Source organism: Hippoglossus hippoglossus, chromosome 8 (genome assembly GCF_009819705.1).
Source record: "Hippoglossus hippoglossus isolate fHipHip1 chromosome 8, fHipHip1.pri, whole genome shotgun sequence".
Taxonomy (NCBI): Eukaryota; Metazoa; Chordata; class Actinopteri; order Pleuronectiformes; family Pleuronectidae; genus Hippoglossus; species Hippoglossus hippoglossus.
The window spans coordinates 685,606-707,560 of record NC_047158.1 but is presented as its reverse complement, the minus strand read 5'-3'; the positions used below and the strand labels follow the sequence as shown (position 1 = coordinate 707,560).

Sequence of the window (21,955 nt, the reverse complement as noted above, 5' to 3'; positions counted from 1 at the left end):
TCCCTGAGATTTTCTGCAAAGCCATATAAATTTCCATTTCTGACAGAAGTCAGGAAATGTATCATATGAGCTTTAATGCTGTTAAAAACAAATTCTGTAACATGTTAAAGTCATTGTTGTCTCTGCATTTTCTTTCAGATTGTGGACCAAATCAACACTAAGTTGCCTGTGTTCTTTGTTGAGAAGTTGTTGGCACCTGACTCCCATTTGCTGAATCTGCGCTTTCACCAAGAGAAAGAGGTGTGTGTGGGCTATTGTGTTTGTGCGAGTGTCGATACATGTTCATGTTTTCTTTTCTCCAAATCAATGGTTCAGTTCAGACATCGTTTTCTTCTTGTGGGTGTGTGGGAAAAGGCCCCCAGGCCAAAATTTCTGTTAAACGTTAAAGAAATTCGGGGAAAAGTAAAAAAAAATCTACAAACTTTAAAAAAAAGACATTATATATTGCACTACAGAACAGGCTTTTTCAGCAGTTGTGGGAAGCTCTACAAACGCACACGTCTGCATTTACTGACTGCAAAATCGTTCATTAAGTCGTCATATGACATCTGAGCTAGTTCTGCATTGATGCTGATGACAGCACGACCACTTATGTTCCTGTCTTACACCTGTAAGTTTTAGTATTTGTGTGTGAGAAAGAGAGCCTGCCCCCTGCCTATTATCTGAAGTTCTTTACGTTAAACTTTTTATATAACTGCACCGTTTGTGAGATTTCTGGTACGACCACTGTATTTCCTTGATAAGTAGTAGTCCTAGGTACTAAAAGTAATACCACTACTATACAGTATGTAGTGCAACAAACGCGCTGCCAGTGTGAACAACCGCAACATGCAGCTTTTCCGTGTTGAGACGAAGCCAGTGTGTCCCGAGGGTAACGTAATGAGAACTCAACAGGATGCACCTGCAGGTGTTGAAGCTTGTGGGGTTGGGCCGGGAGACGAGTTGCAGTTCCATTCAGTCTCAGTTTGAGAATTGTTACAGCCCCAATAATTATATGTGGTAGTTGAAGATTTAGTATTAAGTATTTAGTAGTTCCAAGTATTAATATGCTGCCAAAGCAACCCCACTCTTCTGGACATGTTTGAACCTGGCTGCAGGAATTTGCGCCCCATCAGCCACATGAGCATTTGTGAGACCAGCATGTCGGGGTGAAGCATGCTATCTGCTACAATTGAGGTTAACCTCAATAAGAATAAAACACAATGATATCAAGCGTCAATATTTGTGTGTTTCTGCACTTTACAGGTGATGTCAGCTGTTCATGGTGTGTACAAGGTACTGCTTGGCCTGAAAAACATTCCAACACTGGAGGCAGCTTATAAAATGGTATTGGGTGAGATGGCATGTGCCTTGTCCAACCTGATGGTAAGCCTGGGGCCCACTGGTTTGGACCAGGTGCAAGATAACCCATGTCCCACCATCCAGCATCCCGCTTTTGCTTCCCTCACCCTACCGCTGGAAAAGGCAGAGTTCACCCTCATCTTCAACCTCAGCACCCTCACCACCATTGGCAACACCAAGAACTCGCTCATTGGGGTGAGCCACTATGCTTTTCTGTACTACTAATAACTAAATATCGTCTTTAAGTAGTACCCCTTTGAGATGTAAATTTGTTTTTACCTTTAGTAGCTATACCAGCTCCTAGCAGACGTCTAAATGTCTCTTGTCCTTTCTGTCCTTTTAGTGACATAAACATCAAAATGTTTCATTGCCAATATGAACACACCTCTGTCCTCATTGTTTAAAAAATGCTTAAGTATGTTAATTGATCTTGTGCCACCTTGCAAATGTAACAAAAGGAGCACAGCTCCAATCCCTAAATCACATGTATCACAAGTGGTGAGCTGAAGTCAGAAGCACTGTAGTACTGAGGTGCTGGCTTTAAACAATGGCCTGTCTTTATTAAAGAATTACACATAAGAATGCTTTAAATAAGAGCCAAGTACCAACTTAAATGCAAGGTTGGTCTGAGATTGAGTAAGAAGACACACTTCCTCCTACCTAGAGCCGAACTAGGTGCCGTCATAGGAAATGCAGCAGGTGTGATCACAAATGGTTGTGAGTAAATTGTAGGAATTGTTGTTTTCTCTAGAATGGAACCTTTTTATATTTAAATACTCTCTATTTACATCGGGAGAGGGTCCTCTCTACGGAGGCCGCCATGTTTTTTATAGTAGCCCAAATTGGACAAACTAAGCAGCTTTTGAGATTTTATGACAACTGAAGGCGACCACAGGTTCTCCATCCGAAGTGATGGAGTGCAGCTGTGCAATGTGAAATTAGCTTTGCGCATTATGCAGCTAACAGGCTTCTTTGAAGGCAACTATTTTTATATTTTATTTTAATAGATTTAATCGGTTAGTTTTTGCAGCTCTAGTGTGCTTACCTCTGAAATTAGGTCAAACTGTAGTAAGCACTGATTGGCCAACCTAATCAACTCGCTGTGGTTATCACAGCTGAGACACAAGGTTCCACTTAGGGTGGGAATCTCTAGGCACCTCACGATCCCATTCTGATTAAGAGGGCAACGATTCTATGATAAAACGATTATCGATGCATCTCAATGCGTCAATGAATTCTATTTTTATACATGATTTATTTGTTATCACTTGTCTCGTGGGCTGTCTCTAGCTTCATGATTTGTGCTTTAAAAAGTAGTTTTTTAAAAGACTTACTGTTATTACAAGTGTGCTTTAATTTACAAAATAAGGGTTTCTATTCAAAAGTCAGACAAAAGTCAATCTAACAATGGTCAGTGCTCTCCACATTGATTTGACATTCATTGTTTAGATGTGTGTGCTGCATTTAAGAAACCATTAACTCTGATTAAAGCCTTTGCTGTATCAGGTGGCCCCTCCTGGCCCCCCTTAGCAGTATTGAGGCGCATCCACTGGTCAACAAGAGATTCTGCTCCTCTGCTTTTTTGGAATCACTTGCACTTAGAGCTGATCTTTACTAAAACCTGTTGAATTCATATTTGTGTTCCTGTACAAGCGAGGCATCACAACTTTTTTCAAACAATGTAGTTAACAAAACTCAGTCTAGTGTGATAATCTGTGGGTAGAACTCTCCTGTCTGCAGCCTGTGTTTGTTTGTGTTTGTCTTCCTGCCTCTGTTGCTCTTCACACAAAAACCTATAACTGTAACCTAACTGTATTTAGTTATTAATCAATGATGTCAGAGCATGAATCTGGATCGTTCCGGTCACTTAAACCCTGATATTCTGGCTTGTGTTGTGTGAGACAGCTGAACTGCATGCACACAGTGCACACGTGTTTAAATACGTGCCTAAAACTCTAAAGGGAATCAAACAAACACAAAGTTCTTATAACTTCTGATTAGTGTTGGTGTTTAATGTTAAAGTGTAAGGTGTGCATAGGTCAGCAGGGGAGTGGAGGGAGGACAGGAGACCCTGACATGGTAAAAGGCGACTGGACCTAAACTCTGCGTCTGTCCTGGGGTCTCATTTATAACCGTTGCGTACGCACAAAACAGGGCCTGAAACGTGCGTACGCCACTTCTCACGCAAACGTTGGGATTTATAAAAACAAACTTGACGGGAAAATTTGCGTATTTCCACGCAAACTCTGACCCATGCGTATGAACATTTTGGAGACGGGAAAGTGGCGACGCAGATGTGAGGTGGTGAACTGAAGCAGGTTATTGATCCACTTCATCATTTACATTAAAACCAACAGCTTTAGTTGTGCTCGCGCGACATATCTGTTCCACACGAACCTTTTCATTGAAAAATATATAAAACAACTTACAGCAAATTACGTTCAGATTCCATTTAACAGCGGAGTTACAGAGCCGAGTCATTAACAGGTTTTAATAATATCTTCTAACACTGTGCGTGTATCATCAAATCACTGCAGTGAACGTGACTGTGCCATCAGGCGCACAGAGCGCACTTAAAAGACATGAAGAAAAACGATTCACTCCAAATAATATCCCAGAGTGGAGGTGAGGATCCACTGATGTGAGGTAATCTGTCCAGTTGCTCTAAATAAATAAATACTGCCGTGACACTGGTGCGTGATTCTGCTTGATGGATGCACGCGAATGGAAGAATGAGGAGGAAGCGAGGGTTCAGCGATGTATGATCAGCTAATATAGATTATATTGATCTGTTCTCATCGCTTGATGCCGTGACTCTGTCATGACTCACCGTGGAAACCCATTGGTCAGCAGCAAAATGTAATATTCATGAGGTGCTTTGCATTGACCATTTATGGTTGAAAAGGGGCGTGTAGAGGGCGGAGTATGAGGCAGATTTATAAAGCGAACATTGAGTAGAGGTGTGCGTGCACATGGTTTTATATATCAGAATTTTCTTTACCGTACGCCATTTCTGGCTTTTGTGTACACGTAGACTTTTAATATGAATCCTATGCACTGTTTTATAAATGAGACCCCTGATCCTTAAGCACCAATAGTTACAATTATGCAGTGGTGGGACATCGCTTAAAAAATGTACATAGCGGAAAACTTTAATTGTTTATGTTCTGTTTCTGCATTTATATAAAGTCATCCACATCCGCATAACGATGAATCAATACATTTCTGCGGTCGTGCAACATGAAGTTTAAAAAAGAGCAAAAGAATGTCACCATCTTAACGGGTCCAAGGAGGTGGCTGTTTAGAAAGCTGTGTATCTGTCACTAAGGTCACAGGAAAGTAAAGCTGGCTCACATCAGTTTGCTGGTGAAAAGCTTTAAATGTGTATCAGCATCAGGATGTTTTGGATGTTAGCACTGACTGAAGATGAACTGCTGTTCTATGTGGCCATGTGTGTTCATGTTGTAATTTGTTTTATCTCGATAGATGTGGGCTTTGTCCCCTACTGTCTTCGCTCTTCTCAGTCACAATCTGATGCTGGTTCACTCTGAGTTAGCTGTCTACTACCCTGCAATCCAGTATGCTGTACTCTACACCCTCTTCTCCCACTGCACCAGGTAATACACACACCTGTACTGTGTATTGTAAAATATAACAAGTAATGTATGTACTAACTGTCCTTTGATAATGTTAACATGTACTGGGTGACCAAATGTATTATTACTTTATTTGTATTATGTCAGAATATTATTGATACACATGCTAGCACAGATCACACTAACTGTTGAATCTTAGTTTTGTGAGTTGTTGTGTATGCTTCTATTGGCAAATGAGGAATTGCCAGTTTTTTTATGTTGATTGTTGTGTTTGTAAAGCTCTGTACTATGAATCTCGTTCATTTCTTATCTGGGTAAATCACCATGGTAACTTATGCTGAGCAGCTAACCTGCTCCAGAGCAGGTTAAGTTGAAGATAAAAGATCAAGCAGTATAAAAGCAGCACTCACTGATCAGGTTCTTTGAGACATGGCATCACCGTTCTTAGAGTATCCTGTGAAGCTCGCTGCATGGATTGTTAGAGGGTCTCTGAGGGGGGCAAGGGTCTTCAGCGACAGACAAAATCCTTTTGTTGGCTCTGATGACTATATGAAATATATCGATTTTCATCAGAGGGAATGTTATACCTGTCAGCTGCTGAAGCTGATCATATGCAACCTGACACCTAGGGGTGGCCGATATATATTGAATATACTCGATGTATGCTTGTACCACGTGCAATGTATAAAATAACTATCGCAACCATCAAGTACAAATTGTCACGTAAATGTTTTAAGCCGTCAGCATGAAATTCTCTTTGAGTTTCGCTTCTCATTTCTCATGCCCCCCTCACAGCAGACTGCTCACTCCCCCGCCCATCCAGAAAACTCTCCTGCACACATGCATATTTTTGAATCAGGAGAGGAGGGAAGAGACTCAGAGCATGGAGAGAGAGAAAGAAAGTGAAAAGCCCCAGCGAGTTTACCAGAGTTCAGAGACGGTTATTGACAGTTTGTTCATATTCTTTGTGAACGCTGAACCGAACAAATCAGTTTACAAATTATGAACATGAACGGCGTTCACTCCAGCTAGAGTGGACACTTGTGTGTTGGAGTTTACGATCCACAGCTGCTCAATGATCAGAAGGCACGCCCCGACATTAATATTCAACTCGAAACGAGGTCATTGACATCGTGTTTAAAGCCTAAATGTCCACTGGTATCTTCCGACAAGGTGCATTCAGGGACCATCGGAAACGCTGTATTCTTCAGCCTTCTTCTTTAGACTAAATCTTTTAGTTTTTTTGTTTAGTCCCAGGTGCGCTTGAACCCACAATGGTTGCATCTGAAAGAATAAGGCTAAAACTGTCATATACACCATGAGAATATATGTAAATTAGCTTAATGTGTAATATCAGTGGATTGGTACTATATTAACCCTTATCTTAGTTCAAATAAGTATTTTTGTTACAACTTGTCCCCCATAGTGCTCTTTAGTAATATCTACAAATGTATGTTGTTATATATGCTCTTTGTCGTGTATTACATGTAAGAGTGTAGAGTTTTTCACAAAGTTTGAACGGGTCACAGTCAAAGCTCCAATTTAAGCACAAATTCTCTGAGTAACAGTTATATGTTGATGTTGTTTTTCTGCTCTGTGGTTGCTATTAACACATGTTGTGTTTTTATTTTTATACAGACATGACCATTTCCTCTCATCCAGCCTGTCATCATCTTCTCCCTCCCTGTTCGATGGCGCCGTCATCAGTACCGTGACCACAGCAACTAAGAAACATTTCAGCACACTGCTAACCCTTCTGGGAGGTCTACTGTCAAAGGAGCACCTCTACCACGAGGCCAGGTTCATGTTTTTTTTATGATGTCCAAAATAGTTAAATCTTGAAAAGGTGTTTTACTGATCTCCAGTTAAATTAGTTGTGTTGAGTTGGTATGAGCACACATGGCCCCACGAACATTCCTTTTCAAGAATCAAGAATCTTTCATGATTACATCTATTATAGGCTGATTGAAAAATATATATATATTAAATGTATTGAAATATTCAGTTTATAGTCATATTAACAAAAGGTACTATAACATGGTAACTAAACACAATTTTCAAAAAGCATTTTTGTTGGAGCTTAGAAAAAATATCTTTTAGAAACTTTGAGCAGCCAAAAAGCTGCTCATTATTCAAACCTGTGTGACAAGGACATTAAGGTGAAAAGTCTTATTTAATGAGACATGGTCGACCATCTGTATGTGGAGAAAGGTACAGCTGAAATCTCATTTGGAGGTGGTCTGAAAGGCATGTGGCCACATTCTTTTCACTGTGTGAACGCAAATCCGACATTTTTAATCGCTTCTCAGTGACCATACGCTGATTTGCTATTGGCCAAAATATCAACACAGACCACAAATGATTGATACTTTTCCTAAATTGGTCAAATCTTTCTTCATAACACAGCTGCAGAAGATTTGTTTAGCTCCCCCTGACTTCTCTCTCTATACCGCTCTCTCGCTTGTTTGTGACAGCAAAAACATAAACACAGTGACTTCAGACACATCTGAGTACTCAGACTGGGTAAAAACAACATAATTATGACTTTGTTAACATAAATGCTGTACGTGTGTACTTGCAAATAGAGCAGAGTCATCCGAGGAGACGCATCATTCGACGCATTTTAATGCCAATTTTGAAAAGATGAACATAAAGCTGTTCACTTGTGATTGGATCTTTCACGACGGATTTGGTCAGTGACAATTCACAGGAGTATGAAAAGTTCTTTTTCTGAGGAAAAATGTATAAAAATATAATTTAAAGTGAATTGTTCATGAAAAAGTGCTATTCAAACATCTTGGTAACATTGTGAATTGTGAAATTTACATAAAAGGGCCACGACCTATGAATGTGTGACAACATTTCTTCAGCAAAACTAGATTTGAGCAAGACCCAAAGGTGGCAGGATACAGTTGCTGTGACACTTTTGTGTTTGTGTGTTAGGAGGCTACTGCTGACCTGGGCTCAGGAAATCTCTGTGCTGATGAAGAAGTCAGACATTTACAGCCCCCTTTTCTCCCTGCCCTCCTTCAACAAGTTCTGCAGGGGCCTACTGGCTAACGGTGAGCACAATATGTCCGCTCTTTCCAACATCGAATTTTCAAGTCAAGTCAACTTCAAATGTATCCTTTTATTCATCAGTTTCACCCCTTTTTTCTCCTCTCGATAGCTCTTAACGAAGACCAAAGTATTTGCCTTCAGACGTGCCACAGTTTACAGGTCCTTTCTTCGTCTCTGTCCACTGAGATGCTGCAGAGGTGAATGTCTCACACACGTTTCAACAGCCTTTTGGACGTGATAAAACTATAATGACACATGCCTGTTTTTAACATTTGTGTGTGTGTGTGTGTTCATCCATCCATTAGGTGTGTGGATGTGTGCAGAGTGCAGTTGGTCCACTCAGCTGTTAGGGTGAGGCAGGCCTATGGAAAGCTGCTCAGGACAATCCCCCTTGATGTAGCTCTTAGGTAAGACCTCTACTGTAGAAAGGATCTGTTGCCCTTAGAACACCTCTGACTGTACATAATATCTTTACACAGTACATACTATTCACATTTGGGCATACTAATCGGGTCTATTGAATAGAAATGTCAAACTGAAAGAAGACAGACATTGTGAAAGAAGTCAGTCGTCCTGACATATTTCAGATTCTGAATCTGTTTATACTGGTTTAACACATTGTCGACTTCAGTACATTAATTCCTTATTATTGAGAGGTGTATTGTTTTATTTGTTCACAGTAACCACAGCCAATCTGAGATGAGGGAAATTTCACTGGCAATCCGCCAGCACATGAGCCAAGCACCAAGCAGCACCTTCCACCCCCAGGACTTCAGCGACCTCATCAGCTTCATCCTATATGGGGTTCTGCACCGTGGAGGGTACATGTCACAGTGACACCGGAATCAATAGATTCTTTATCAATAGACAAAGATTTTTTTAGTAATAATATCTTCAATTGACATTTACTTCTCTAAATCTGAAACATTGTTAGAAAGCCAGTGGTCATTGTTTTCAGGTTGTCCGTCCATCCCATTCTTGTGAACATGTCTCATGACCTTTAGAGAGTTTCTTCAAATTTGATAAATATGTTTAGTTTGACTCAAGGATGAACTGATTAGTATTTGGTGGTCATAGGTTACCATGACCTCAGAAAACTCAGTTTTGCCATGCTATCTAAAGAACGTCTTGGGGGAATCGTTTCGAATTTGGATTAGAATCGATTTCAGTGGTCGAATGTAAAGGTTACAGTGACCTCAAATGAAGAACGTATGCAGACTGAAACTGGTTGGTGGAGACATACAATCACAGGGCGGCAATTCTGGTCTAATCTGTTAGTGAAATTAGAGTATTAAACACAAAGTTTCATAGTAGACAGAAAAGATAGATGTGATATTTAGGGTGCAGGGATGTCACGATATGAAATTTTGGTGCCACGATTATTGTCAGAGGAAATATCACATTTTCAAGGTTTTCACGATTATCAATACTATAGAGTAAGGGGTGAGTGAGTGTGTATCAACATGTCAGCTGCTGGTTAGAAACCGAGAGTAAAAAAATACAAATACAAATTACCTGACCCGCGAGAGGCAGGACACCATAGTTGGATATCGTCGTTTTTACAATTCTTACGGTTATGAAACTGCGGTTATGGTAAAATCAGTTATTCCCAACATCCCTAGTAGGGTTCAATAGCTAGTTCTGAATAAAGCTGCGTTCAGACGTGCACTGAGCTCCGGAGATCCTTTGTATTTTCTCCGAAGGAGGTATATACGTGAAATGTTCAAGTAAGAGCCCCTGGACTTTCTGCAGACTTTTTCTGCCTGGCCCCTTTGTATAGATACCGACAAAGATGTCAAGAGGGAGAGTTTTTGGTGATAAGGGTCAACGCTGTGCTCTCTGCGGAGTTGATTCATTACCTCATGTCTCTGCCTGCTGTACCACCCCTTGCCTGAATCCTGCGGCTGATTTGTTGCTATTGTAAACAAGTTTTGAGTGAAAGGAAAACTCAGGAGAAAGTCCAGACCCAAATCTTTGGAGTTCCTCTGGAGGACATGTCTGAAAATGGCTCAAGTGTGTCATGGTAATATATTCTAGCTAGTCCTTCTGCAGATAAATGGCCCTACATTTACCTTGGGTGTGTGTTTGTATGTCTGTGCACTATTACAGAATATTATTATCCCGTCAGTCTGTACCCCACTCTGCCTACCTCATAATGACTATCAGGCATCACTGTAATACGACTCTAAGCTTCACATTTGTTTCCTCTCAGGAAAGATCCCTGGATGGAACGTCTATACTACAGCTGTCAACGGCTTGAGAAACGGGATGCCCGAGGAAGTGTGAATGGCAGTAGGCCAGGTGTAGTGCCACGGGCAATGCTGAAATCTGAGGTGGTGCTGTGGCAATGGGCAGTGTGGGAGGCTGCGCAGTTCACTGTACTTTCTAAACTTCGAACGCCGCTGGGCCGAGCTCAGGACACATTTCAGACCATTGAAGGTACAGGGACAAGATCCAATTTGTGTTCTTAATGAATAGAAAATTTCACCTGGGTTTTAAGCCTCTTCTGCCACTTTTTTGTAAGATTAAATAGTGGACATCGTAGCATACCGTTATGCATTGTTTTCAATATGGGGACCCTTCAGAATGCATTTGCTGTGGTCTAGTTTGAATTTTATTAGCAATTTTTTGACTTTGTTGTGGTCTTTGTCCTAAGACAAAAAGTCCACTAGATTTTGTACAACAGCCCTGCAATAAATTGTTTTATTCTCAATTTATCTGCTGTTGTGCTACATTCTGTTGCACAATTATATAAGGTTGTAAACCAGCATTTAAATAAATCTGTAAAGAAAACATTTGGAGCCTCTTGGCACTCAAAGCAAACTATACAGCCAAAGTAACTACTGTCCCACAGACATAATTCAATTCTGAAATATTTTTCTACATGATATACTGTGCATTTTAATAACCAGTACTGGTTGCAAATAGACCACATTTAGCTGTCACAGACCCATTCCTGAAATGTTTAAGTTGTTTGCATTAGCATTGATTGCATGTCTAATACACCAAAACAAACATAAGTAAAACATAAGCCAACATTGCTGACTTTCATTACCTTGTTTTTCTTCTGCATCTCTGGGTTTCAGGTATGGTCCGGAGCCTGGCTGCCCACAGTCTGAACCCAGAGCAGGACATTGGAGCATGGGCTGCTGCCGGAAGTGATGGCGATGGTCACCACTCCAATCAGTTACGCCTCGCATTGCTGCTTCAGTACCTGGAGAACCTGGAGAAGCTCATGTACAATGCTTATGAGGGCTGTGCCAATGCTCTCACTGCCCCACCAAAGGTATGCAAGTAAAAGTATAGGTCCCCACAACTAGTTGATAATTTGAGCATCTAACATTATGACAATGAAGGAGTGCTGAGACCAGGGGAAATAAGATGGGGTAAGAATGATCCCAAACCGGGGAAATTCACTTGTTACAGCAGCAGATCGTAAGAACGAGGTAGACAAAAGAATGAAAACGGCAACAAAATTTAAAATAAATTAATTACTGTACATGTATATTAGTGAATTATCACAATAATATGTGATATATGTGGAATAATATTGTAGCATAAAAATGCAGTGAGAATGCTGAGGGCTGATAGACTGTGCTGAAGAAAGCTGAAAATGGGTACATGCACTACCGTTCAAAAGTTTGGGGTCACCCAGACAATTTCGTGTTTTCCATGAAAACTCACACTTTTATTTATCAAATGAGTTGCAGAATGAATAGAAAATATAGTCAAGACATTGACAAGGTTAGAAATAATGATTTTTATTTGAAATATTAATTTTGTTCTTCAAACTTTGCTTTCGTCAAAGAATGCTCCATTTGCAGCAATTACAGCATTGCAGACCTTTGGCATTCTAGCTGTTAATTTGTTGAGGTAATTTGTAGAGATTTCACCCCATGCTTCCTGAAGCACCTCCCACAAGTTGGATTGGCTTGATGGGCACTTCTTGCGTACCATACGGTCAAGCTGCTCCCACAACAGCTCAATGGGGTTGAGATCTGGTGACTGCGCTGGCCACTCCATTACAATATATAAATATATATATATATATATTTCTTTTTTGAATGTAGGATTAGCTGAAATAGTTATAAGAAAAATTGTTGAAAATAGATGAATATTAGTTGAAGTTAAAGACACAGTCAGTCTTCTTGTCTGACTGTTAGCATTCGTGTCAGCGTCAAATTTAATTTAATGCCATTTGGGTGTCACCCTCATCTAGTTTTGCATCCACCAAGTAGGGTGCAGACACCAGGGAGCCATGCACAGCTCCACTAAGCTCACTTACAGTGTTAATTTGGAGTCTTTTCATCCATGTTTTGACCTCTACTAGGTATTTATCGCAGTCTTTTGCGATATATATTTATCGTGCACGTTGATATGGCGATGACGATAGATTTTAGATATATCGTGCAGCCCTACTACATAAGATACATGATTACTGTATCAGGCTGGACAGTTTACAATACACAATATATTTGCACGATATGGATTTTTCCGGCCGATATGATAACCGATATTACATGCTTCACACAATAATTTCACGTTTCTTAAAAAGAAGTTCATAGCCTGTAGTTTATGCACACCTGAGGGTAAAATTGCAAAATATAGTAAGTAATTGACACAGTGGTGCCCAATGTGGGGCTCCACGCCGCAAGAGATGCGGACTGGCAAGCGGAGATGGTGCTGGTACGGTCCGCGGAGGACTGGGAGCAGGCAGCGGAAAGCAGACGGTGGCTGGAGGCTCGCCAGAGGCACGCAGAGAGAAAGATGGCTCTAATTGAGTGTCTGCTGGCCCAGTCGGGGCCCGGTCCTGCTCCTGCCTAACACACCAAGCTGAAGCCGGCGGCGAGCATGGCTCTGATTCTGCTTCCCCTCGCGGCACTGCTGCACCGACACTCTATTTGACCTTTTGTTTCCTCACTAGCGCTGGCTGCAAGTGCCTCATATTCTCGCCATACATTGTCGTCGCGATGACGGACTCTAAGGTTAAGTCGCTAGTTTTCCCTCGCAGTGAGGGATTGGCAGATGCGGAGTGGGCAGGCTGGGGTGTAAGGTTTGACCATGTCCTGGATGTAGACTGTGCTCGATCTGTTCGCAGCAAGGTACGCAAGTACTAGTGTGTTGAAGCAAATGTGAGCAGCCACTAGTAACCAGTGAAGGGAGCGGAGGAGCAGTGTAGTGTGAGTGAACTTAGGTAGGTTGAAGAATAGTCAAGCTGCTGCATTCTGGATGAGCTACATAGGTCGGATGGCACTAGCAGGCAGACCAGCCAGGAGGGAGTTGCAGTAGTCTAGGCGTGATATGACCAGAGCCTGGACCAGAACCTGCGCCGCCTTCTGAGTGAGAAGGGGACGTATTCTACTGATGTTGTACAGCATGTATCTACATGAGCGGGTTGTTGCAGTGATGTTGGCGGTAAGGGAGAGTTGACTGTTGAGTGTCCCACCCAGGTTCCTTGCGGTCTGGGTTGGGGCTACCACGGAGTTGTCGATGGTGGAAGAGCCTTTCCCTAGAAGGAAAAGTAGTTTGGTCTTGTCAAGGTTGATTTTCAGGTGGTGTGCGGACATCCACTGAGAGATGTCAGTCAGACAGGCAGAGATTTGTGCTGCTACCTGCGTTTCAGATTGGGGAAAAGAAAGAATTTGTTGGGTGTCATCTGCGTAGCTGTGGTAGGAAAAGCCATCTGAGTGAATGACAAAGCCGAGAGAGTTGGTGTACAGAGTGAAAAGGAGTGGACCCAGGACGGAACCTTGAGGAACCCCATGAGTGAGAGGACAAGGTTCGGACACAGATCCTCTCCAAGTAACCTGTTAAGTGCAGTCTTTGAGGTAGGTTGAGAGCAGGAAGAGTGCAGAGCCTGAGATACCCAGATCCCAAAGGGAGGAAATTAATATTTGGTGATTCACCATGTCAAATGCAGCAGAAAGGTCTAGAAGGATGAGGACAGAGGCGAGAGAGGCTGCTCTAGCAGTGTGAAGTTGCTCAGAGACAGCAAGGAAGGCAGTCTAAGTTGAGGGGCCTGCCTTGAAACCAGTCTGGTGAGGATCAAGAAGGTTGTTATGGTGAAGATAGGAGGAGAGTTGATTAAAAGTAGCACGCTCGAGTGCTTGTAAGAAAAAACGGCCCAAGCTAGTTAACCTACGACAGCAGATACAGTAGTATTCTAGCAAAGAAGCTTACTGTTTGTGCTTAATGTACTCAGCCTAAATCCAAGCAGTCTAGTAGTATGAACCCCCCCCCCCCACCAAAATGGTGCAAAAACTTTAGTAGGAGAATTTCTGCTCAGACGCATTCACAACGATGACAACACAGCAGCGACTGAGCCGCGCTGCTCACACCTTCAGTTTGGACGCTCTAATCTGATTACTTGGGCACTGAAATGAAAACCAAGATGATCTGCATCACGCTGCCAGTGTGACCAGGCGCATTCACTGCTGGTTGATGTTCAATTGCGAAGTGACATACTGGTGAAAGTAGGGACTGAAAATTATTCAATTGCGAAGTGACGTACTGGTGAAAGTTGCGACTGAAAATGACACCGGGCTAAAGAAAACGCGTCCGGGGCTACAGTCCTGGATGCCCAAGCCAGGCGATGCCCATGATTACACCTATGGTCCTTTGGATCATCAGTAACAGCTCAGCACTGCTGCAACCAGAGGTTAACGGCTACAGACCACTCACATATAGCCAAGCGGTCTTCTCCAGCTACTATTTGTACTATTCTTCTGCAACACAAAATCAGCAAGTATTCCCAAATTGCTGATCCTACCACATAAGAGAGGGAAGTGAGGAGGTGTACTCACCAGACTGAGGAAGCTTCTTCTCAGATCCCCTCCGTCTTCCATCATACTGGCAAATGTATGTTCCGTCCGGAATATAATGGACTTATTGCATGCCAAGTGTCAGGGGGATAGAGCCTTCAGAGATCCCTGCATCATCGCCCTGCCTGAAAGCTGGCTCCATGAGGCCTGCTCAGATTCCGAGGTCAATTTCGATCATTTCACCATGTTGCAGGCAGACAGAACCAGGCAGTCAGGCAAATAAAGAGGCAGTGGGGTCTGCATCTACGTCAATAACAGCTGGACCCCCTCCAGTTCGCCCTACAGGGCCAAAAGAGGGACAGAGGACACTGTGCCATGCTTCCTCCACTTCCTTTTCCAACACCTGGAGTCACAAGGCAATTTCACTACGATCCGTTTCATAAATTTTAGCTCCGCATTCAATACAATCCATGCCACCAGATGATCTGAAAAAATTCACCACCTCAATATCCTTCCACTTTTCATCCACTGGATCCACAACTTCCTCAACAACAGACCACAGGCCTCTACACACTCTACACCAACGACTGCACCAGCCCCTCACCCATCACATTTCATTTAGCTGACGCTTTTATCCAAAGCGACTTACAATAAGTTCATTCAACCATGAGGGTACAAACCCAGAACAACAAGAATCGAGAAAGTACAATTTCTTCAAAAAAGCAAAACTACAAAGTGCTATAAGTAAGTGCCATTTAAGTGCTACTAAATTGTTAGTTTAAAAATGTTATTCAAGGTATAGTCGGAAGAGGTGTGTTTTTAGTTTGCGGCGGAAATTGCATAGTTTGCATCACCACATACTTAAAAAACCCTGATGACACTGCCACCTTCTAGGATTAATCAGTGACAATAGCTTTGTTAGAACCTATCATAACTCCATTTCCCACTTCACAAAGTGGTGCATTAGCAACTTCTTATAGCTGAACTTTGACAAAACAAAGGAACTGGTCATTAGTACATCAAACACACCCCCCACACACACACAATAGGTTGACAACTTCAAATACCTTGGACTCGACAATAATTTAGAGCACTGTCTGTTGCCCCTTACCTCCTGCTGCTTTACAAAAGCATAGTCCAACCCATACTGCTGTACTGTTACTACATTTTGCTCAGTGTCCAACAAAAACAAACTCACCGGCATCACACACTGCATCCAAAATCATCAGCCTTCCCACACCCAAAATATCAGACATGAACAAAAGAGCCATCACACAACTAGCATTTGCCAGAGCAAATGACACCGACCACCCTCTCAATCACCATTTCACATTACTGCCATCTGGACAGAGGTACAGAACCCCTAAATGGAGAAGGCCCTGTTTCAGCAGGAGCTTTGTCCCTGCTGCCATTGCAGCACTAAACAAACTGTCACGGTGAATGTGTCATGTATGGGTTTATGGTTTTATGTTTAATGTGTTTTACTGTCCTACCTGTGTTCAGATGTGCCTATTTGTGTTGATCTGTACTAAAATGGCTGTGAAAACTAATTTCCCCAAGGGGACAATAAAATCTAGAAAGTAACAGCGTCTCAGCTGATGTCTCTGACTCGATACAGGTTAAATGTATTATCAACACCAATCATTGCATAATGATTGAAACTTATATTAATGAGTTAAATCTTTCTTCAGAGCACCGCATTCATCAGCCGCTCGCTCTCACTCTCTCTCTCTCTCTCACACACACATATACATACAGTTATCGGACATGTGTAAACTCAGTCTGGATAAAAGCAACAGACTTTATAAACGTAGTAAATGTAGAGCTGGAGGAGATGTCGGGGCGCGCTCTCTGTTTGACTTGACACAGCGCAAATGATGGCGACAGAAAGGAATGATAAATTTCTGACGCTAAAAACTGTAAAAAATAAATAAAACTTCAGGGTTCAAACATGTATGAAAAAACCTAAATTAACACTGAGTTGACATAGTGAAGCTGTGCATGGCTCCCTGGTGTCTGCCCCAAACTTGGTGGGCTGTGCAACTTCTCCCAGTTGTGGAGCTGTCCGTGGTCTCTGTGTCTGTAGCCAGGGACTGTTTATGTTTATTTATTGCAAGTCATCGCAATATTAAACATTATCGCATGTTTTCCTAATATCGTGCAGCCCGTATTTGTGTGTCTCTCTACACCACGTGATTGGCTGCACCTGTGTCTTATCCTTTCAGAGCTGCACTGTTAACAGAGAAATCATTCTGAGGAAGCTCTCAGACAAACTGCAATAACACAAGAAATGTACATTATACTGACAAGGTTTTCCACTGTTAACTTTGCTGAACACAGATATGTTAGATTCATGTAGATGCTGTGAAAATGACGAAGAGATGGTAGTTTTAATGTCGGCCACATTTCTGATTCTGCTTTGGAGCTGGAGAGTTTTTTAACATTAAAGTTTATGGAGCTGATGAAGGTTCCTCTGGTTAATTTAATTGTCACTATGAAAAATCCCTATGTCATATTGCTTCAGTCAGCACATTATGTGATTTAGGACCGATTTATCTACACAATTTGTGTGGAGTGAAAAAAGCTGAAGAAGAGCCACCCTCCGGGCGATTATGTCACCCACTCGACTCACCACATACACACATCTCTCAGAAAATGCATAAAACTTTATTATTCAAAAAATTTTACAAAGTTTGGAGAACTAGAAACCTTTCAAAGAGCTGTAGGTTTTTGAAGATTTGAACATTTTCCCAATCATTTTATAGGGATGGTTAACCCATAATGAAAATTCACTCATCTACTCAGCACTATGCCTATGTAGGGGGGGTTGAAGTGTTTGAGTCCAGAAAACACTCTTGGTGTTTCAGGGGCAAACAGCGTTGCAGCCAAATCCAATACAATTGAAGTAAATGGCGACCACAGAAAAGAACACAAAATGCATCCATACTGTTCCCGTGGTCATCCAAGTGTCTGTATAGACTCGAAACGGCTTCATTTGCACCATGTTTTTAGCCTAAATGTCCGTTATCCTCTTCCTAGTTACTGCTGCATCTCTGATGAAAACTTACAAGTATCCCTGCTAGTGCTATAGTATGCACTGAGAGTCTGACAGCAGTGTGGAAGTGTTTCTTCTTACACTGTGGGTGCAGCAGTTTGCTGCTGAAAGAGCTACTTGGGGCTGCCACAGTTTCATGAAAGGGGTGAGAGCTGTTGTCCATGATGGATTTCAGCTTCGCTAACATCCTCCTCTCACCTACTTCAGTGGAGTCCACAGGGCACTCTAAAACCAAGCTTTCCCTCTTAACTAGTTTAACTGCCCCCTTAACTAGTATTATCCAGATAATATGATGAATCCATCTTTTCTTTTTTATGTCTAAGGGTATCAGGACATTCTTCTACACCAACCGTCAGACCTGCCAAGATTGGCTGACAAGGATTCGCTTGGCACTGATGAGGGTTGGTCTCCTGTCTGGTCAACCGGCAGTTACCATTCGTCATGGCTTTGACCTGCTTACAGAGATCAAAAACAGTAGCACCCAGGTCAGTACATATACATTGCTACATGAAGCTTTCAAGTGATTCACGTATGCTCTACTTTCAAATGTTCTGTGTAGCAGACATTTTGATAAGCAGCAGGCAATGGACACTGGCTGGAGCCTCTGTTGCCTCTATGTGCCTGTCTCTTGTATATAATTGGTACCCAATTATACTGCATTATTTGACAGTATCATCTCATTCCATGTTAAGCATGTTTTTGTGTGCTTTTCAGGGTCCAGAGGTGGAGATTCCTCTGACATTACTGGTGGAGGCTCTGTGTGAGTTGCGATGTCCTGAGGCCATCCAGGGCCTGGCAGCCTGGAGCCTCTTCACCAATGGCAGGAGTCTGAGTTGGTTGTCGTCAGTCGCTCTGCAGGCTGAGGGACGGTAAGCAACACCATCTTTACCAGACATTGTTGTAGCTCAGCAGAATACTCTGCTACATCCTTTCCATTCACATGTTATCTGTTCATTTATTTGGTTGTCCTCTGCTAAATAATAACTGTTTAGATTTGAGAAGGCAGCTCTGGAGTATCAGGATCAGCTTTCTGCGGCTACAGGGATGGACTGCAGCATAAAAAGCTCTGAATGCTGCCTGCTCAAACTTTCCAGCAACACAAGCAGCCCCAAGCACAGCAGCAATGGTAACCATCTCTTATAATACAGTCCACCTGCCATAAGATTTGATTAATTCAATTTGTATATGCACCTAAGTCATTATGTCAATTCTAATTGAGGTTCTCAACACATCTCTATTTAATTCAAAAATCAATCTTTGAGAACAGGCTTGTGTTCAAAGTTTGCACTGCTGTTAGAGAGGTCATTGATAGCCTAAAATGTATCCGTGTGTTGCTAAAAAGCAGTGATATTCATCATGAATATCTATAAAGCAATGTAAATATGCACTATTTAAATTTTGATAATGAATCTTTAATATCTCCATTACATCAGTTGGTTCAGCAGCAGTTGGCAGGTTCTAACGTTCTAATGTTTTGCTCTCAACAGAAGGAAATATGTAAAAATATAAAACAAATGTAACCACAAGCAGCAACAAGCGAGTGTCAGGCTCGACAAATCTGAGCAAAGCCAGATCAGCTAGTTTGATTCTGTTAAAAGTCATAATCAAACATATCACATTGTTTAAATGAGTTTAATAATTATTAACAGTAAATATTTTATGTGGAGTTAATGAGTTGTGAGGCATACAGTTTCGTGTATGTTCAGCCATTTGCTAAATTTTTAATTGATGGCCATGTTTTTTGTGTAATCATATAGTTGTTTTATAGGACTCTTTATCTTAGTCTTGTGCGACTGTATTTTAGTTACATTTGCCGTGCTCCTTTGGTGCTCTGATATATTCTTAAGAAGTAGTTTTAAATACCTGTAAATCTCAAAACCTGCACTAAGTTTGAACAGTTCATTCATAATGTACTGCAGAATCGTACATGTCCTAATTTAAATGCTTTTTTTGAAGGTGACAGCAGGAAGACTGTATTGCTGAAATCCAGTGAGTGTTCTCCTGAGGTGATCAACTTCCTGGCCAACAAAATGTGTCAATGTTATGTGGCACTCAGTGATTGGGCCTCGGTTAAGGAGTGGCAGGCCACTGTCAATGCCCTCAAACAGAACTCCCCCAACCCCATCAGCATCAACCTTAGGACAGATTTCAACTACATCCAGGCTCTGAGCCGCTTTGAGGAGGGAGATCTGGCACAGTGTGGGGCTCAATTGGAGCTGCTGCCCGGAGAGGACTACAGTTCACTCGGCAACAAGGATAAGCTGGGTAACAGATTTACTATATACTATCTTCTACTTTTCTTCACTTCTACTAGAGTGTTAGAATTATGTATGTTTTTAATTTAATAAAGTGTTAGACTCACTGTGTGTGTGTGTGTGTGTCAGATTTGAAGAGGCTTCTGCCCTCCATGAGTCCAGATCCAACTGAGCTGCAGAGAGCAATTGAGGTGCAGCTTCTTCGAAGTGCTGTAAGTGCCATGTCAAAAGCCAATCAACAGCAGGAGCAGAGGACAACAGCCAGTCCAGAGTGAGTACAGTCCTCAAATATTGGAAACAGAAACCACTGCCAGGTCCTGAAGGGTTTTGGGATCCAGGTACCCACGAAGAGCTTTTTGTCATTGTTGCTGTGTAAATACTGTTGGGAAATTTAGCTCAGGTTGGGGAAATATGACATTAATCTGAATTATCATGCAGAACCGCTGTAACTATTCCACCAGTATAATAATTACAGTCAGCATGATAAAAATAACAAGTTTTCATTATTGTCTATAAAGCACAATTTTACTTAAAGAAAGGAAGAAATTGAACATGTAAGAAATCAGATTCATAACGTGACAGAAAACGAAAACAAAAGTATAGATGTGTTAATCGTGCTTTTGTCAAACCAATATCAAATCTCTTTTGGTTTTGTTGTAGCACATTGGTGCGCTGCCTGAAACAGACTGGACGAATCTGCTTGGGTCCTCTTCGCCTGTCCACCCTCACTCTGTCTGATGCCCTGCCTACTCTACCCACCCTACAACTGCACTGCACTGCCACCCTGGAGAACACCCTCACTGGACAAGAAGTATGTTCACCCACACTTTTCATTTGACCTATGTCATCTGAATTTAATGCATTAACAATAAGAATGTGACATCACAAAATAAAGAGGTATATTATGAGAAAGAGCACAAACACATATCCTTAATTCGTCACTAAATATGTAATGACAGTGTTGAATTAATGTCTCCCATGGTTGGCTTGTTTAGAGGTAGACATAGTCTAAACTAAATGGGTGCAAAAAGAGCTACTAAGTAAACTTCATGATTGTGCTGACAAAATAAAACAAGCTGGGAGCTGGTGTGTTCTTTGCAGGACTGTGTAATTCCTCTATGCAGTGAGGTTCTGAGCTCTTGTAAGCAACAGGACATCCAGCCTTTCCTTCAGGCCCTCAGATACACCACGTTCCAGAGACAGCTCCTCCAGAAACTCAAAGGTAAATATCTGAGACTGAAGTAGGTGTATTGGCTGATCAAATTTGTCATACTGTTTGTTGGCATCCGCTACCAGTTTATTCCTCTGCACTGGCGAAATCCACTGTTTTTTAGTTGTCTGTACGCACGTACTGTGACCTTACCACACACAAGGATTTATCTTGGCCTATGGAGGAAATCACTTTGTCTTTGTAAAGCTCAGAGATTTCTCTATTTCTCCATTCTTCAGGTTACTCTTCCTCCATAGATGGCCATCTTGTGGAGCTTTGGCTGACAGCTGTCAAATTTGCCCGGAAGAAAGGTAACATTTCCCTGGCGTCCCGTCTGCTTAGCCAGTGCGCTGGTGGAACACAAGAGGAGAAGCCGCAGGATGAATTGAGCCAGACCTTCAGGCGTCTTACTCTTGAGGGCACCCTAGGGGAAAAATGGGGAGCAGAGCTGCAGATTGAAAAAGCCAAAGTCCTGAGAACTGCAGGTGAGGAGCAGGAGACATCCAAAAGCTGTGAACTGAAATTGGAGCAATAGAAGTTTTTATTGACTGATTTAATTTTTTTAAGATAAAGCTGACTTGCTTTTATGAAGACGCACATGTGTCCCAAAGGGTCAGCTAAAACCAGCATAAAGTTAATTTCCATGTGCCAGTTGCCACAACCAGCTATATCTCTGC

At 41.9% G+C, this 21,955-nt stretch overlaps 1 protein-coding gene across 3 annotated transcripts in view; it reads left to right on the top strand.

The window, feature by feature from the left end:
- The window catches only part of smg1 (SMG1 nonsense mediated mRNA decay associated PI3K related kinase), a 79,395-nt gene that overhangs the window by 18,360 nt on the left and 39,080 nt on the right, over window positions 1–21,955 (top strand). For all 3 annotated transcript variants that reach the window (XM_034594498.1, XM_034594499.1, XM_034594497.1), the window contains exons 12-29: window positions 139–240; window positions 1,246–1,536; window positions 4,828–4,958; window positions 6,576–6,737; window positions 7,881–7,999; window positions 8,107–8,194; window positions 8,303–8,404; window positions 8,678–8,818; window positions 10,210–10,436; window positions 11,084–11,283; window positions 18,137–18,298; window positions 18,528–18,682; window positions 18,806–18,939; window positions 19,770–20,078; window positions 20,198–20,339; window positions 20,729–20,879; window positions 21,170–21,290; window positions 21,518–21,763. In XM_034594498.1, coding sequence (XP_034450389.1) covers window positions 139–240; window positions 1,246–1,536; window positions 4,828–4,958; window positions 6,576–6,737; window positions 7,881–7,999; window positions 8,107–8,194; window positions 8,303–8,404; window positions 8,678–8,818; window positions 10,210–10,436; window positions 11,084–11,283; window positions 18,137–18,298; window positions 18,528–18,682; window positions 18,806–18,939; window positions 19,770–20,078; window positions 20,198–20,339; window positions 20,729–20,879; window positions 21,170–21,290; window positions 21,518–21,763 — 2,983 coding nt within the window. The remainder of the gene's footprint in view (window positions 1–138; window positions 241–1,245; window positions 1,537–4,827; window positions 4,959–6,575; window positions 6,738–7,880; window positions 8,000–8,106; window positions 8,195–8,302; window positions 8,405–8,677; window positions 8,819–10,209; window positions 10,437–11,083; window positions 11,284–18,136; window positions 18,299–18,527; window positions 18,683–18,805; window positions 18,940–19,769; window positions 20,079–20,197; window positions 20,340–20,728; window positions 20,880–21,169; window positions 21,291–21,517; window positions 21,764–21,955) is intronic.